Source organism: Ursus americanus, chromosome 11, assembly GCF_024610735.1.
Source record: "Ursus americanus isolate L20-20 chromosome 11, mUrsAme1.1.p, whole genome shotgun sequence".
NCBI lineage: Eukaryota > Metazoa > Chordata > Mammalia > Carnivora > Ursidae > Ursus > Ursus americanus.
Window position 1 is genome coordinate 23,021,884 of NC_142137.1, and position 15,571 is coordinate 23,037,454.

A 15,571-nucleotide genomic window follows, 5' to 3' on the forward strand; every position below is an offset into this window, starting at 1 on the left:
TTAAGAAATCATAAGAGAATACATTTATAGTACAATACTGTATTTATTATCAAAAAAACCACAAAAATCCATGTATAAGTGGACCTGCACAGTTGAAATCGGGGTTGCTCAAGGGTCAACTGCATATTCAAAATAGGATAATAAACTTAGGAAACAAAATATATATATAATTCAAAAAACTATTAATTAGCAAAAGTACAGAAAATATAACTAAGAAAATCCAGACACAAATCATTTTCTTCCAAGGTTCAGGATGATTAATTTCAACTAATCTGCAGGCACGAATCACATTAAGAATCACAGGAGTCAAGACTCAGCTGTCTTTTCTACTGCAGAACGATTAAACTGTCACGCCAGCCTGGGGTCCTAAGTGGTTTCCTCACTTTTGTTCTTAAACAAGAAATAGAAGAACAGAAGCAAAAATCTTTGGCTCATACAATACACATGACTGGAGAAACATGGTCTGTACCTATTCATCATTCTCAGAGTTTAACGAAGGGTAAAAATTTTAAAAATATTCAGGCGGCCAGAAAAGTGACGATTCAAAATGCCTACAAGAAAATTTAACCGTTACTGATGGAGGACGGCTTATAAAGCAGGGCCGTCTGAGCACCAGGAGCCATAAAGCGGCAATGACGTCATTCAAGAAAAGCTGGACCCCACCTTCTATGAGTCTATGTTAAAGAAAAAATTTATCTCACACTTGCTAAAATGGTAAAGAAGACTTTATTTAGGACTGCCGAGATAGGTGCCAAGACTATCGCAATAAGAGCGATAGATCAGGCTTAACTCCAAATACAAAAAAGACGGCTGGGGATTTAGAGCCAATGAGCAGGGGTAGTCACTAAGAGGACACATGGAGTAGGGGGATTCTTGCTAAACTGACCCAGGAATAGTCTTGGTGAGGGAAGGTCAAGGTCATCAGATATCATGTGGGAGATGATGGCGGGGAAGGGGATGGGGTGAGGAATTTGACCAGATACTAGGGTGATCAGACATGGAGAGTAAGGGACTCTCTCTACACTGATGTAGTGAGATTCTTGCTACAGCTAAGCTGTGCTGGTCCAATGAGGAAGTAGGAGGCTGAGGAAGCAAGTGAAGCCTAGTCGAGGAGAGGGCTTAGGGAAGCCTGACTAAAGTCGTCAAAGACAGAGTCCTTGTTATCTGTCAGGCACTGTTCTAGGTGCTGGGCACTCCAGAGAGCAAGACAGACAAGGTCCCCGATCTCATGCAGCTCACGAAGTGTTGTTGTTTGGTTTTTGTATGGAAAGAAAAAGAAATCAGAATGGGGCAAAGGAGAACAGCCAACCATAGAAGGAAAGGTGTCAACTGAAGGCATGAGGAAGTGTGGTAATGGCTAGGACAAAAATCCCTCCTCCCCCAAAGAAAGAAGTCAGCAACTCAGAACGTCTCTGGCAGTCGGCGCAGAAGGGGGTGCGATGTTCTTTGGAGGGCACCTGCTTAGCTGTTTTCAACACCTGGGAAATTATACAGACTTCTAAGGCCCAGTAGATACGCCTAGTGCTGTTTCTACATGGTGGTGAATGAGGTGAGTCAGAGGACTTACCTGTACAGAAAGGTCAGGAAAGGAGCAGCCGACCACCCTGAACTGCAGCTCTGTGGAAAGGCTATGGCCCACAGTTTGTAACAAATGTGTTCATATTAGTCTTAAGTAAAAATTCTGCAGATGTAAATGGTGGAAAGGAGGTTCTCCAAGGAGAGATCCAGCTGACAGAGTGGCAAGAGGGTCAGCAGGTTGGAGAAGAGAAACTGAAATTTACACGACAAATGTAAATGACAAAGGACCAGTTCCACGGGGAACTCATTTAACTCTCAAGATCCTAGGAATTTTTTCCAACCTGTGTTTATGTAGTTTTGTTTTCTCTATGTCCTGTTTTTCCTATGACATTATATAGCCATCAGCCACTTATTTGTGCTTTTTGTGATTCTCATTTCAAAATGCACAGGGGCAGAAGGTTTCCTCGGGAGACAAAGTGGACAGAAAAGTTAAAAAGTGCTACTACCTAAGTGAAATTATTTAGTTTTCCCAACAAGCAATTCAGCAATGCCCTAATAAATGAAGAATTAATTTGCATGAAAATGCTGATAATTTTCCCTGCCTTTAAGGTAAAAAAGATTAAAATCGTAGCAGAAAGGCTATAGGTTATAAAAGGGGTACAGATTTCAGCAATATAAAATGAAAGATTTCATAACATTGGATTCAGTTTTTGGTTACCGGCTATTCAAGTTTAATTAATAGTTGACTAGCACATTAAGCATTTAAGTTAAGTGTTAGTGATTCTTCCCCTCGTTTAAAAAATGTAACAAAAATGGAGCAGGTAAGGAAACAGCAAGAAAAAGATCCTTGGCATACAAACCCCTGAAATTTCAATTGTCGACCTGTAAAAATTAGACACTTTCCCAAAGAGTCTTGCACTTAGAGGCACACCTATTTATGTTTTTGTCAATGAAAAGGACGCTTTTTTGATTATGAATCTGGTTTTGCAGGAAACAAGTCAACACCAAGATCTGTGTTTAGAGTAGCTTTGATACTGAAGATAACTATTTATTCTAGGATATCTTCAATCTATTTTACTGTGGTAACCCAAACCAAAGTGTGCTCATTCCAAATATTCCTCTTTCAGTCAAGACACAAAGGAAAAAAGGAGGGAAGAATTCCTGAGAACCTACTATATGCCAGGAACCCTGCTAAGCCCTGTTCCACACCTCTTCATTATTCCTCACAATTCCTCCTGCAGTAGGCATTCCTTCCCCATCGGTAGTCACGGAAATATTGACAGAAAACATTCCCACCCTAGGCTCACCCGTTAGTCTTGGAGCTGAGATTAAAATTCACATCTGACTTGAAAGTGTTCTGGTTGTTGTTGCAATATATCCAACTGTGATCAATAGGGATTATTTAAAAAAATTTTAATGACCACTGTCTCGGTCTGCTAGGTCTCCCCTGTTATAAACTAAACACACTTAATGTCTTCAACAGTTGAGCTCACACAAAGTACTTGTTTCTTTAAACAGTAATAATCATATCATTGACTCCTAATGAATCAGCAATCAATTAAAACAAACAAACAAACAAAAAACAAGATCTCTCTAATATTATTGTATGCAATTGACTTAAACCCAAGCGTGGTAATAGATACCCATTTCATCTTAATTACTACTGGCCAATCACTGTAACTGTCCAGAGCTTTCAGAATCCCAGGACTGCCATTCAAAGGAGTAACTACTCTGAGGTCTATGTTATCCACAGATTTAATGCTAGCTAAAGCAATAATTAAAAAAGACGGCAGGCCGAGCTAAACCCAGACATTAGCAGCTATCACTGACCAACACTCCCCAGTGCCTTCACTATGCATATTAGTATACAAATCAACAGCTTCGATTCCACCTATCCTATTATTCACTTCAAAATCTATAGGATATCACATACTTTTCTAAAGGTGCCTCAATGAATTCCAAATACTGGTCAGTTTAGTCACCTTATTAAAAAATGAAATCAGGTTAGCATGGTCAGATTTGTTTGCTGTGGTTTTCCATGAGCTCACTGGGATGGTCTTTTGACATGTCCAGAGTTAATCAATCAAATACTAATCTAGGTGTTACTATAAAGGTATTTTACACATGTGTTTAAAGGCCATAATCAGTTGACTTTAAGTAAAGGGATTATCCTAGATACTCTAGGTGGGCCTGATTCAATCAGTTGAAATGCCTTCTGGCGCAACTGAGGCTTCCCTGAGAAAGAAGAAATACCACCTATACACGGCAGCTTCCGCCTGAGCCTGAGAATTCCAGCCTGTTCTTCCTGGTCGCCTGCCCTACTGATTTCAGATTTACCTAGCCAGTCCTCAAATCACATAAGCCCATTTCTTGCAATACATCTCTCTCTCTCTCTCTCTCTCTCGCTCTCTTTCGTTCTCCTTCATGCTCATTCAGGGCTACAGAGTCTAGCATTTTATTTGTGATGGCCTAGTGTACCTTTGCACTACCTTTCTTTCAGAATCTCAATCTCTGGGTATCATACTCTCCTAATTCCTCAGTAATATGGCAATGATAAATTAGGGAATAAAAAGTATGTAAGGTAAAAAAAAAAAAAAAAAAAAAAAAAAAGAGGAGAAGGACCAAGAGGTTCAGAAGAAAACAGGGTTTCCTCCAGTTCCTCCAGCCCTTTTGAAAGTTTCACGCAGAGTATTACTATTATTAAAGTGGACACAGGAGTACGAGTTCAGTAGACCAGTCTATGGAAGAAATTCTCTTATATTTAGAGTAAATTAAACAATTTGTGTTTTTTGATTTGTTAACTTGTGTCATTTAATAACAAGTCTACCTAGTAATTTAAAGACATAACGAAGTAATAAAAAGAAAATGAAACCAGCACTGTCTGGAGGAAGAACGCCAGAACCAGAATTTTTAATAAACCGGGGAAAGGCAAAGTCCTTTCCACCATCTCAGACTCACACAGGAATACTGTCAGGGTAACAGCACAGTAACAGCTGTCACTGCTTCTTTCAGATCTCGTTCTTCAGAGGTTCAGTTCTGTGTAGACTAGGCTTGAAACTCAAGCGAACAATTCTTGGGTGCTGGTTTTGCTCCTGTCAAAGAATGTGAAAGCTGGTGTGGTTGATGCAAATTTCTTTTGCGATCAAAATGGGTGTATCTTTTTTTTTTTAACAGAAAAAAAAAACCCTACACATATCTTTATTAAATGGATATATATTTCACACCTGAATCAATCTGTTGACTTCATCCTGCTGCATCTGTGAATGGCGCTCTGCAGTATCTAAGAATGTCGGGATGCGGATCTTGCTCAGAGAAGTTTAAAAATGATGCAATGCCCGATCAATAAAAAAACAAAATTGTATATTTTCTTATCAAAATGTAACATAAATTAGGTATCAATAATGAAGTAATCTAACTAATAACTTAAAATGTACTCAAATTATATAGTTTGAAAATCTGCATCACATTCTCTAAAATACATTTATTTTATATTAACCAGATCACAGCGTAATTAGTTTACTGTCCTTATCCGAGGGCCAGCATATCTGTGCAGTTTTGGGGTCTGGGTATTCTTCGCATAGCAAATTGTGCAGCTGCAAAGCTTTAACGCTCAATAATGCTGCTGCTATGACCTAGATGTTCAAAGAGAAGACTATTTAAAATGAGCCACCTCCACGATTTGTAGCTGGCTGGTACTATGCTTACTATCACGATGTATAAGGCTTCCAGAAAGCAAAATCAAGCTGTTATTGTCCATGTGGCTCAGCGCTAAGGAACTTGTCTTACAATTACCTGTTAACCTCGCTAATTGTCACTGGTCTCCTACCTTTTTGCCTGTGACAGTCTGCACCATTACATCTAGAATTATATTATAGATTATAATGCTTTACAGACCAACGGGCTAGCGTCTCCTTAACACTCTTCATCTGCAATATTCACAGGACATTTTCACATTCATATGCAAAATACATGGTTAACCTCAATTTATGGAGAAAATGCTAAAGCCAACAAAGAGTGTCATTCAATTTTTCTTCATTTTATGGAACAATACTGAAAGAAAAAATATGAACTGAGGGTTCATATGGTTGAATGAAAGAAGGTTTCTTGGGAAATCAATTAGAAGACCAAAATAATTGCTTCTTAATGGAGCTTTCTGGAATAATTACCTGTTTGAAAGATAACTTACCACTGATGCCATTGGATTCCTGCTGTAGGTCACAGTACCAGAGTCGGTTTACTGGATCACAGCCCTCCCTTATTGATAATAAGACATAGCGACCATCATCAGACAACTAGGAAGGAAATAAAAACAGTGCAGGGGGCTGATTAGAAAATATCTTTTGTGAAAGCACTGTTAAGTAAAAAATAAAGGTTAGCATCAAATGTCATATGATTACCCCAAATTTATGACTGGCAAAGAAACTTAGGAAAAAAAAAGATGAACATCAATTTTATTTTACTCTTACATCACAGTTTAAAAAAAACATAGTGAAATATTTAAATAGAAAATATCAATAGATACAACTGAATGTCGTGACTCAATGTGATTTTTATTTAAATTTATAGTCTAGGCTTTAACTGAGAATACATGCAATCTGTCATTTTGAATGTTAACATCCCTGACTTTGAAATTTCGTCATGGGTCACATTTTAAAATTGTTGTAAATGAGTAAGAATTAGCAAAGTGGGCATGACTCAAGGAAGTTCATCTGTGGTGCACACTGGTGACATGATACAGTTTCTAGCGAACAACTCTGTGTATCTTTAGTCACCTCTACAACGTGATGTCAAAGATCAAAAGCCTGTGCTTCCGTAGATTTCCTTGGTAGTATTACACACGAGACTGTCAGGTAGCAAAAAGAATTTTAGTAAACTGATATAATAAACAATATATTATGATTTTGAGTTGTCAAAATTGATATAAGTGGTATCAAACACTATATATATGCACACACATATCCTTCTGCAATTATTTTTCATTCAACATAATTTTAAAAAATTAATTGATTTTTTTTAATGCTATGCAGTATTCTGATAGAAATATACCACAACTGATCCATTTTCCCCACGAATAAATGCTTTATTTCTATTTTCTTCTTACTCTAAGCAACACTTCACAAAAATTCTGAACACGTTCATTTGTGGTCTTATCTGTATTTCCGGATATATAACTAGAAGTAAAATTGCTCAGTGATAGGATATGCCCATATTCAACCTTTTTAGGCGTTGCCAAATTATCTTACATGTCACAGTGAATAACAGTTCCTGGTTTTCCACATCCCACTGTGATGGCTAACTTTACGTATCAACTTGGTAGACCACAGTACCTAGATATTTAGTCAAACATTATTCTGGATGTTTCTGTGAAGGTGTTTTTTGGATGAGACTGACATTTAAACTGGTGGACTCTTAAAGGGGATTACCCTCTGTAATGTGAGCATGCCTCATCCAACCAGTCCAAAGCCTTAGTAGAAAAACAGTGACCTTCCCAAGCAAGGAGGAATTCTGCCAGCAGACCAGCCTTTGGACTCAAACTGAAACCGTGGATTTCCAGCCTGCCAACCTACCCTTAAGACTTTGGACTTGCCAAGGCTTCACGATCATGTTAGTCAACTTTTTAAAAATAAATCTTTCTCTCTATACACATACACATAACCTGTTGGTTCTGCTTCTCTTGAGAAGCCTCACACACTCACCAATGACTGTTACTCTTTCATATGTTCATTCCATAAATATTTGCTAAGCAGCCATTATGTGCAAGACATTTAAAGATATATTAGTGAACAAATCAGGAAAAAAAATGTTACGTTCTAGTAGAGAAGATAAATACGGAATTAGGTAGCATATTATAAAATGATGAATGCCATGGAGAACAGGTGTAGGTAAGGGAGGCAGGATGTGGGAGGGAGGAAATGTACTTTTAAATATGGTAGTCAAGAAGGAAAACGTCTTTCCATTGTCTCCTGCCTTGCATTGTTTCGAGTGAGAAGTCATTTCCTACCGTTTTCTCACTACAGGTAATGTGTATTTTCTCCTCTGGCTGCTTTTAAAATTTTTTAATTATCATCTTAGGTTTTATGCAAATTAATTAATAATGGGCTGTAGTAGCCTGCTTGAGATTTGTTGAGCATTTTGGAACTGTGGGTTTCTATTTTATCAAATTCCTAACACTTCTGGCCTTTTTCTTCCTATATATTTTTGTATCCTCTCACCCCTCCTGTAGGACTTCAAACACATAATATTACATCACTTAGCATTGTCGCACAGGTCAGTGAGGCTGTGTTCATTTTTGTTTCTGTTTTTTTTTTTTTTCTCTTTTTGGTTTACTTCCAGTTGTCCTGTTTTCAAATTCACTGATATTTTTGTAGTATCTAAATTGCTATTATGCCCATTTTCATTTTGGATGGCTTATTTTCACATCTAGAAGAATGTTTGGCTCATTTTTATATTATTTCTTTATTCATTAAATTAACATTTTCTCAAATCCTTTAAAAATTATTTTATAATGGCTTCTAAAAAGTCCCTGTCTGGTAGTTCTACTACTTGTCATTTCTGAGTCTGTTTCATTGGTTACTATTTCTACTGGTTATAAGTCACATTTTTCTATTTCTTTACACATTTAGCAACTTTTTAAAAATTGGATTCTACACATTTTGAATGTTGTCTGGATTTTTTTACTTGTTTGCATTTGTCTTCCTTTAAAAAGTTTTGAGGCAGTTAATCTGTTAGTGGATCAACCTGATCCATTGGTGGCTTGTGTTCAAGCTTTGCTGGGGAACACCTACGGCCCCACTGGAAACGTGTGGCCTTTCTGGGGTTGCTGGTGAATACCCTGGGTGTTCACAAGGTCTTTCCATTTTGGTTAGAAAGTGGCAGTCTCCCAGGCTTGTTAAACCTCTGGTAGTTGTTGGCTCATAGCTCCCCGGTAGTTGTTAGACTGAATCATGAAGTCTCATCCTGTGAACCTACTACTTAACGGTCAGCAAAGACACAAAGGGAGACCAAGGCAGAATTCTGGGACTCTTCGTGGTAGTTCCCTCCTTTTGGTACTCTGCCTGCAAATTCCAGTGGCTTCAGTCTTCCTGAATTCTTTGGATACTAAGTTTGACGAGACTGCGATAATCTGTGGGCTACTCACTCCTTGTGCCAGACTCCAGAAAATATCTCCAGAAAGGCAGAAAGATGGGGCAATCACAGGACTTGCTTCTCTTACAGATGATGGTCCAGCAATGCCTGCTCACTGTATCTGCAAATGACTGGTTTATTTTGTGTAATTTTCTCACTGTTTATGGCAGGAGGACTGCTCTAGGACCAGTTACACTGCCAAGGCCAGAGGCAAATACCTGTCATCGTGTTTTTTTTCTAACTCATTTTAATTGGATAATTACATCTTTAAGAGTATATTATTGTGCATGCTTGAAATATACAGATATAAAATTAAGAATGTAATTAATATGGAATTAATTTAAAAGATGATATCCATGATTAATAAAAAATATAACAATGATATATTTCCTTCCATCTCATTACACAGTAAGGTATTTTTACTGTTTCCGTTTTCTATTCCAATACAACTTCTGTGAACCTCCTGCAGCCTTTGGAGCATGCTTCTTTTCTTTTACGTAGAGATGAAACTGTCACACATTCACGCTGACTTGCTGCACTGCTCTCATCAAGCCCACATACACTGTTTCCTTCTATCAGTGAAATGTGAGGACCCCGAGCTGCACGTCGTCTAGACAAGAGTGTCTGAGCATGGAATACTTCAGATTTTACTTCCCAGCAGCAGCAAGTGCTTTGACTTGTAGGAATTAGATTCCAGCCCTCCGACAATGTCCATTCACTTTCTATCTACAGGTTCATTTTGGTAGACCAAAACTTTGGTCAATCAGGTTCTTTTGCATTTATAAATTAATCATAATGACTATGCATGTCTGAAGTGCCCAGCATCTTTAAACACTTGGCAGCACACTGGATGTCGTAAGCTGGACATCTCTTTCTCAGAAAAGACTGTTTAAAAGCACAGAGATAATCTGTACTCGAGAAACAGAAGTGGGATTCCAAGTAAGTTATGGTTTTATCAAAGATTCTAGAAAGTCCTGTCTAATTTGGCTGCTCTTTCCTGGTGGCATTCTTTTCTGAGTTCAGAAGCAGTTTCCCTTAACAAACATGAATAGTATTTCGCTGTATGGGTTTTTGCCACAAACTACACATAACATCGAATGCTGCAGGTGTGTTCTCTTTCATCTTTTGCGAGGCTCTTTAATCTTTTCAAAGATCGTCAGTTTTGGAGAATCCTCATATAAATTTCTGATTTCCATTAATTCTTTTCTCCATTCTCATCCTCATTATATTTCCAACTTACCTGTCATAATGCTAAGTGAGTCTCTTGAAAATAACATTAGACTTGACTGAGTTTTTAAAATCCAACCTAAGAATCCATATTCCATTTCCATCAATTGTTATTGCTGATGTACTGGCTTCCATGTTCTTAATTTCAAGTATTCTATTCACCTTGTTTACCCCTTCTTTCCTCTTGGTACTGCATTAATATAAATTTCTTTATGAACACTGTCGCTTCTTTGACTGCTCTGGGAGTTATATATATCATATTTCTAGGCTTTTATATGTTTTCCTTAAGCTTTTCATATACGTAGTTAATAAACTCATGTCTAGAATTTAAGTTCCACCTTATTTTTAATTGATCCTATATGAATATCGTCAAGCAACCTTACAATCATAACTTCATCAAATGTAATGAAAAGCAGCCTCATTAATACTTTAGAGTTTTGTTCTCTCATCATTTAAATGAAGATGGAATTTTTATAGCTTAGTGTTTAAAGTCATGCTATATTGATCATAAATGATGTTAATTCAGTTGTAGTGATTCAGCCCATGGAAAAACAGGGCAGTAAAACTCACTGCAAGAACCACACCAAACCTTTGATGACAGCTGTCTCGAGCACGTCTAATGAGTTTTTCTCAGCATTTCTGGCTAGACTAAATATTGTAGCAGTTTATATTTAATCTAAGGCAGGACGTCCCGAGGTACATTGCTGTTGGGATGCCAATTCAGTCTGTCTTTTTCACTGTAGCTCCTTCATCACAACCCAGTGATGTTCCATAGCCACCAAGCAAATCTGTTAAACTGGAAACAATTCTGAATTTTCAAATGCTCAAAGTCTCAGATTTCAAAATCATTTATAAGTGTCATTGCTATCCCCAAATACGTAGGTTAGAAATACACCTTCTTCCACTAAAATTGTAACAATGTATATTTATTAACCACAGCTTCGCATTCAGACTATTTAAAGGCAATTTTAAAAATGAATTTTGGAAACTGGGAGGAGGAAAGAAAAATACTGTTGATGAGGAGGGCACTTGCATCTCAGCAGAAAAAAAGTGACTTTTCTGGGACGCGTGGGTGGCTCAGTTGGTTAAGCATCTGCCTTTGGCTCAGGTCATGATCCCAGGGTCCTGGGATGGAGTCTCCCATGGGGCTCCTTGCTCAGCAGGGAGCCTGCTTCTCCCTCTGCCTGCAGCTCCCCCTGCTTGTGCTCTCTCTGACAAACAATAAAATATTTTTTTTGTTTTAAAATGACTTTTCTGAAATCCAGATAAAAAGAAAACAGATAAACAGGTGTGCCAAGGGCCCCATCAGGCTTTCACAAAATACTATAAATTCCTGTTCACAAAATATTATTTTTTTTTCTTTAAACAATATATTAACTAGAATAACTATGTTCTCTGGAAGCAATTAATGTGATTCAAAAGCACTGACCTGTTGCAACAAGGTGGGAATAATACCAGTCTGACCAATCATAAAAGATGTAATTCTTAAATCTGTGATTTTCACAGCTTGCTTCTACTTTATGTCTATATTGTTTAAACAAATTTTCCTTAAGTCAAAACGATCTCATTCCATGAAAATCTACCTTTTATGTAAATATTAATTAACCAAAAAAATTCTAAGAATTACTGTAAATCAAGTATTTACATTTGCGGATATTAAATCCATTAACTGCATTCCAAACAATACCAACAGGGATGAGAGCTATCATTCTTTTTTTTTTTTTTAAGATTTTATTTATTTATTTGAGTGAGAGAGAGAGTGAGCATGAGGCGGGAGGTAAAGGGAGAGGGAGAAGCAGGCTCCCCACTGAGCAGGGAGTCTGATGCGGGGCTAGATCTCAAGACCCCAGGATCATGACCTGAGCCTAAGGCAGACACTTAACCAACCGAGGCACCCAGGAGTCCCTTAAAGCTACCATTTTTTTTTTTTTAAAGATTTTATTTATTATTTATTCGACAGAGATAGAGACAGCCAGCGAGAGAGGGAACACAAGCAGGGGGAGTGGGAAAGGAAGAAGCAGGCTCATAGCAGAGGAGCCTGATGTGGGGCTCGATCCCGGAACGCCGGGATCACGCCCTGAGCCGAAGGCAGACGCTTAACCGCTGTGCCACCCAGGTGCCCCTGAAGCGACCATTCTTTGTTTACTCATAAATAACCACTCTTTACCATTTAGCCTTTCATTATCCATAACCAGGCAAAACTCAACATGCAAAAGCCACCCCAGCCACAGCCCCCTTGCTTCTGGGGTGGGTGCGGCTGGAGACTACCATCACCACAGTGGCTGGTTTTAACAGGACACGATTTAACATATGCCATCAAACACAGACGGCCATTATTCGGGGTGTGAGAGCTAAGGCCGTTTATTCAACCAACATTTACTGAGAGTCGGCCGCCGCTGAACCGGGTTCTGAAACACAGATCAGTAGGACAGGGCCCTGAAGAGCTCATGCTCAGATGGGAAAGATGGACACACATGTGCATATGGGTGAACACTATAGAACATTAACAGCAAGACGTGCCAAGTATGAAGGGAGTGCAGAGAAGGGCAGCTAACAGGGAGCGGAGGTGGAGGTAGAGTGAGCTCTGAGAAGGCTTTGGGGGAGGGATGGCTCTTAAATGATTTTAAAAGAGAAGCAGAATTTCTCTCAAATGGTTCCTTGAATTTTGCCTTCTTACAAGTGCTACGGTGGCATAGCCATCTGGTTCACAGAACTATGCTGACATACACTTGAGCTACGTACATTCACTCTCAAGTGTACAGCCTGCCAATGGACAGCAGTGTATGCAGTGGACACTGTGGTCGGCCGGGTGCCAGGAGCGGGCAGTGCTCAGCTGAGAACCTCCAGGCCTGTCCTCAAGGCTGGAGAGAACCGCCTCTCCAAAGTCACAAATCCTTTTGGGTTCTTCTTACATGTAACGACTGATTAAGGCAAGGGTACAGAGCCCCCAGTCAGGAAAATGCTGAAGGCCAACCCATGAGAGCTCCCTGTAGGATGGCTGAGGTCTTTGTCATGACTGCATTACAGTTCAACTCCTTCCTTTCTGCCCTCACTCCCCAGCACAGGCAGAGAGGTTTCGAAAGCACTCCCATCCAACTTCCGGGTCTGCTTTCCACGGAACCTGGCCTGTGACAGCACGCAAAGCCATCACAACACCGTGCACACGTGGTGTGTAACCTAGCACAGCCCATGACCACCACGCTTCCACGCCGTCTCCTGGGCAGGCCCAACAAACAATGCACTTCTCCTAGCTCAGAGCTAGAAACGAAACGAGAGTCAGCAGACACAGAGCCAGGTATCGACCTGATTGCTGATCAGGTCTTCCGTAAGAATGTGGCTCAAGACTGTGACTCGCTTAGGTTGAGAACTCCCAACCTGCCTCATATCTAGCCACTGAGAAGCCCTGATTGAAGAAAACTCCCCCAAAAGGAGGTCAGAGGAGTGTGGAAAGAAGTGCTCCCCTCTAACCTTTGTGGTTTCTCAACTTGGCATATTTTGTGCTACGGGAGAAAACCGTTCTAAGTGTTGGCTTGTTTTGAAGAGGGGACCCAGTTAACTGGCTGCCACGCTCACTGACACTTACCAAAAGGGCCTAAGCTATGGGGTTATCAGACTTCATACTTCCATTAAAGAAGCCGCATTAATTCACTAAGAAACTTGTGTATACTGTGGTATTAAGCTACACTGAGATAATAATTTGAGGAAATCCTTGGAGTATATGTTTTGTACTTTATTCTGTTAGTTCACCTATGCTGCTCCAGCAAACACCAAATTCACATGAATCAGCACATTCAGGCTATAACCTCTACAAACCATCACAGAATTTAAAAAGATAAAGATAAGCAGCAAGGGGAGCACACCTCAGGGGAATCTAATCCCAAATATGTTTTTATCAAATGTCTTCAGTTAATGCCTCATGTAGGTGTGACCATGATCGATTCAGACCAGTCTGGATCAAGCTGCTCCGTATTTACAAATCTCCAGATACATGAAATTTCTTTGGTACATATAATAATTTCCACTTAGAATCCGATAAGAAGTGAAGAAAGTTTTTTTTTTTCATTATTTGAATCTACATGCACTTTTCCAATCGAGGAAAGTATTCCTTTTACATATTATGACAAAAGAATTGTGTATATAAAAAAAAGTATCCTAAAAAGCAGTGACACTTAAAATTGTCTGGAATAGTAACAAAAGGAATGAAAATGGATTTTAATAGCTTTGGGAGTTAATCATATTCCTCTCAGAGCAGGAAACTTTATCAACTTTATTTCATAGTCTCTTTTGGATTCCTTTCACAGTAGTAGTGAATCACGACATCATCTCTTTAATATTAAGTATGTTTCCAAAACTTAATCTAGGAAAACTTTTAAAGGTCGAACTAATCATCTACAGTGATGGCTTCTCACTTACGGGAGTCGTTATGGATTTGTGTAACAATAGGAGTGGCGTAGTACACAAGGACAGGGGGAGTCATAAGCTCGTGTGACGTGTGTTAACACGAACATCTCCAACAGGCAGTCATTCAGTCAGAGCACGCAGCGTTCCCAATACAGCGTGGCCCTACAGCAATGGGGGAAAACGGAAATCAACCCAAATCCTATGTGATGTGTTCCTTCCTCAGTATACCAGAAACAGATCTGACAGAAGATTCTAGGGGGGAAAACCCCACATTCAAAGTAAAACGAGTCACGTAGGTCTTCACATGACAGAGCCGCCATTGTTGTTTCTCTGGCAGAGCCACTGGGTTGTTTAAGAATCTACTGTTTGTTTTCTTTTCTCCCTCACTGACTGATCAGCAACTCCGAACCTACTACTACCAAAACCTACTCTCTCCTGTCAGGAGCTGTTTCCCGTATGCAGTAGCTTTACTCACATTCGGGCCTGTTGTGTGGCTTCCGGACTTTTCTTCCCCACCATGGGCTGGGATTTTCCCGCATGCTAATCAGCATGATGGATATTATCACACCCTGCGGTGCTGACGAGAGAGGGGACACGGGTGATGAGCCGTGGACACGCACAGTCCGGCTGCGAACCCACCCCGGGACTGACAGGACAGCCACTCGGCCGCGCCGGCCGCTGGGAAAGTGCGGGCTCTCCGGCACAGCGCACGGAAACCAAGGCTCACCCGTAACACACGCTCCATTCCCAAAGCTCGGGGCAGGAGGACAAAGGGTCTTTAAAATGACAGACAAACGGAAACCGTGTCATGAGCCCTCAGCCGCTCAGCAATACTGTAACACGTGTATAAACAGAAGAGCTGACTACAACAAGAACATCTTCCAAAGGGCCAGAGCAGGCCGGTCTGTGCTCCCGGGGATCGCCTGGCCCTAGCAGCGGGGTGCAGCCGAGCCAACGGCTTCCTGGGCCCCCGGGGAACAGGGGACCACGAAGAGCGCTGCTGAAAGACGACTGCTCCGAGCCCAGCTTTCCAGGAGTGAGGGGTAGGTGAGACGCAATTCCCCGAGGGACACCTGGCCGTTACTGCCTGTGTTTTGTGAGGCAAAGCTGGGTGCGCACCAGGCCTCGAGGGTCTCCAAGGGCATGAACCTCAGCAGGGGCAGGGGAGGGAACGAAACTAACGCTCACTGTGTGCCCACAGAGTCGAGCATCAGGCAGTGACTTTACATGTTAACATATACGTATAATATATAAACGTCTACACAAATGTACACATACTTGAATGATTAGGGATCACAAG

General features: G+C 40.2%; 1 protein-coding gene and 1 long non-coding RNA gene across 5 annotated transcripts in view; both read right to left on the bottom strand.

Moving 5' to 3' along the window:
• The window catches only part of PREP (prolyl endopeptidase), a 111,776-nt gene that overhangs the window by 59,907 nt on the left and 36,298 nt on the right, over window positions 1–15,571 (bottom strand). For all 4 annotated transcript variants that reach the window (XM_045806975.2, XM_045806974.2, XM_087865346.1 and 1 more), the window contains exon 7: window positions 5,705–5,810. In XM_045806975.2, coding sequence (XP_045662931.1) covers window positions 5,705–5,810 — 106 coding nt within the window. The remainder of the gene's footprint in view (window positions 1–5,704; window positions 5,811–15,571) is intronic.
• Window positions 4,110–5,698, bottom strand: LOC123798525 (uncharacterized). Its single transcript, XR_006781355.2, has 2 exons — window positions 4,743–5,698; window positions 4,110–4,610 (listed from the first exon to the last, which is right to left on the bottom strand). It is a non-coding gene; the product is annotated as an uncharacterized LOC123798525 (long non-coding RNA).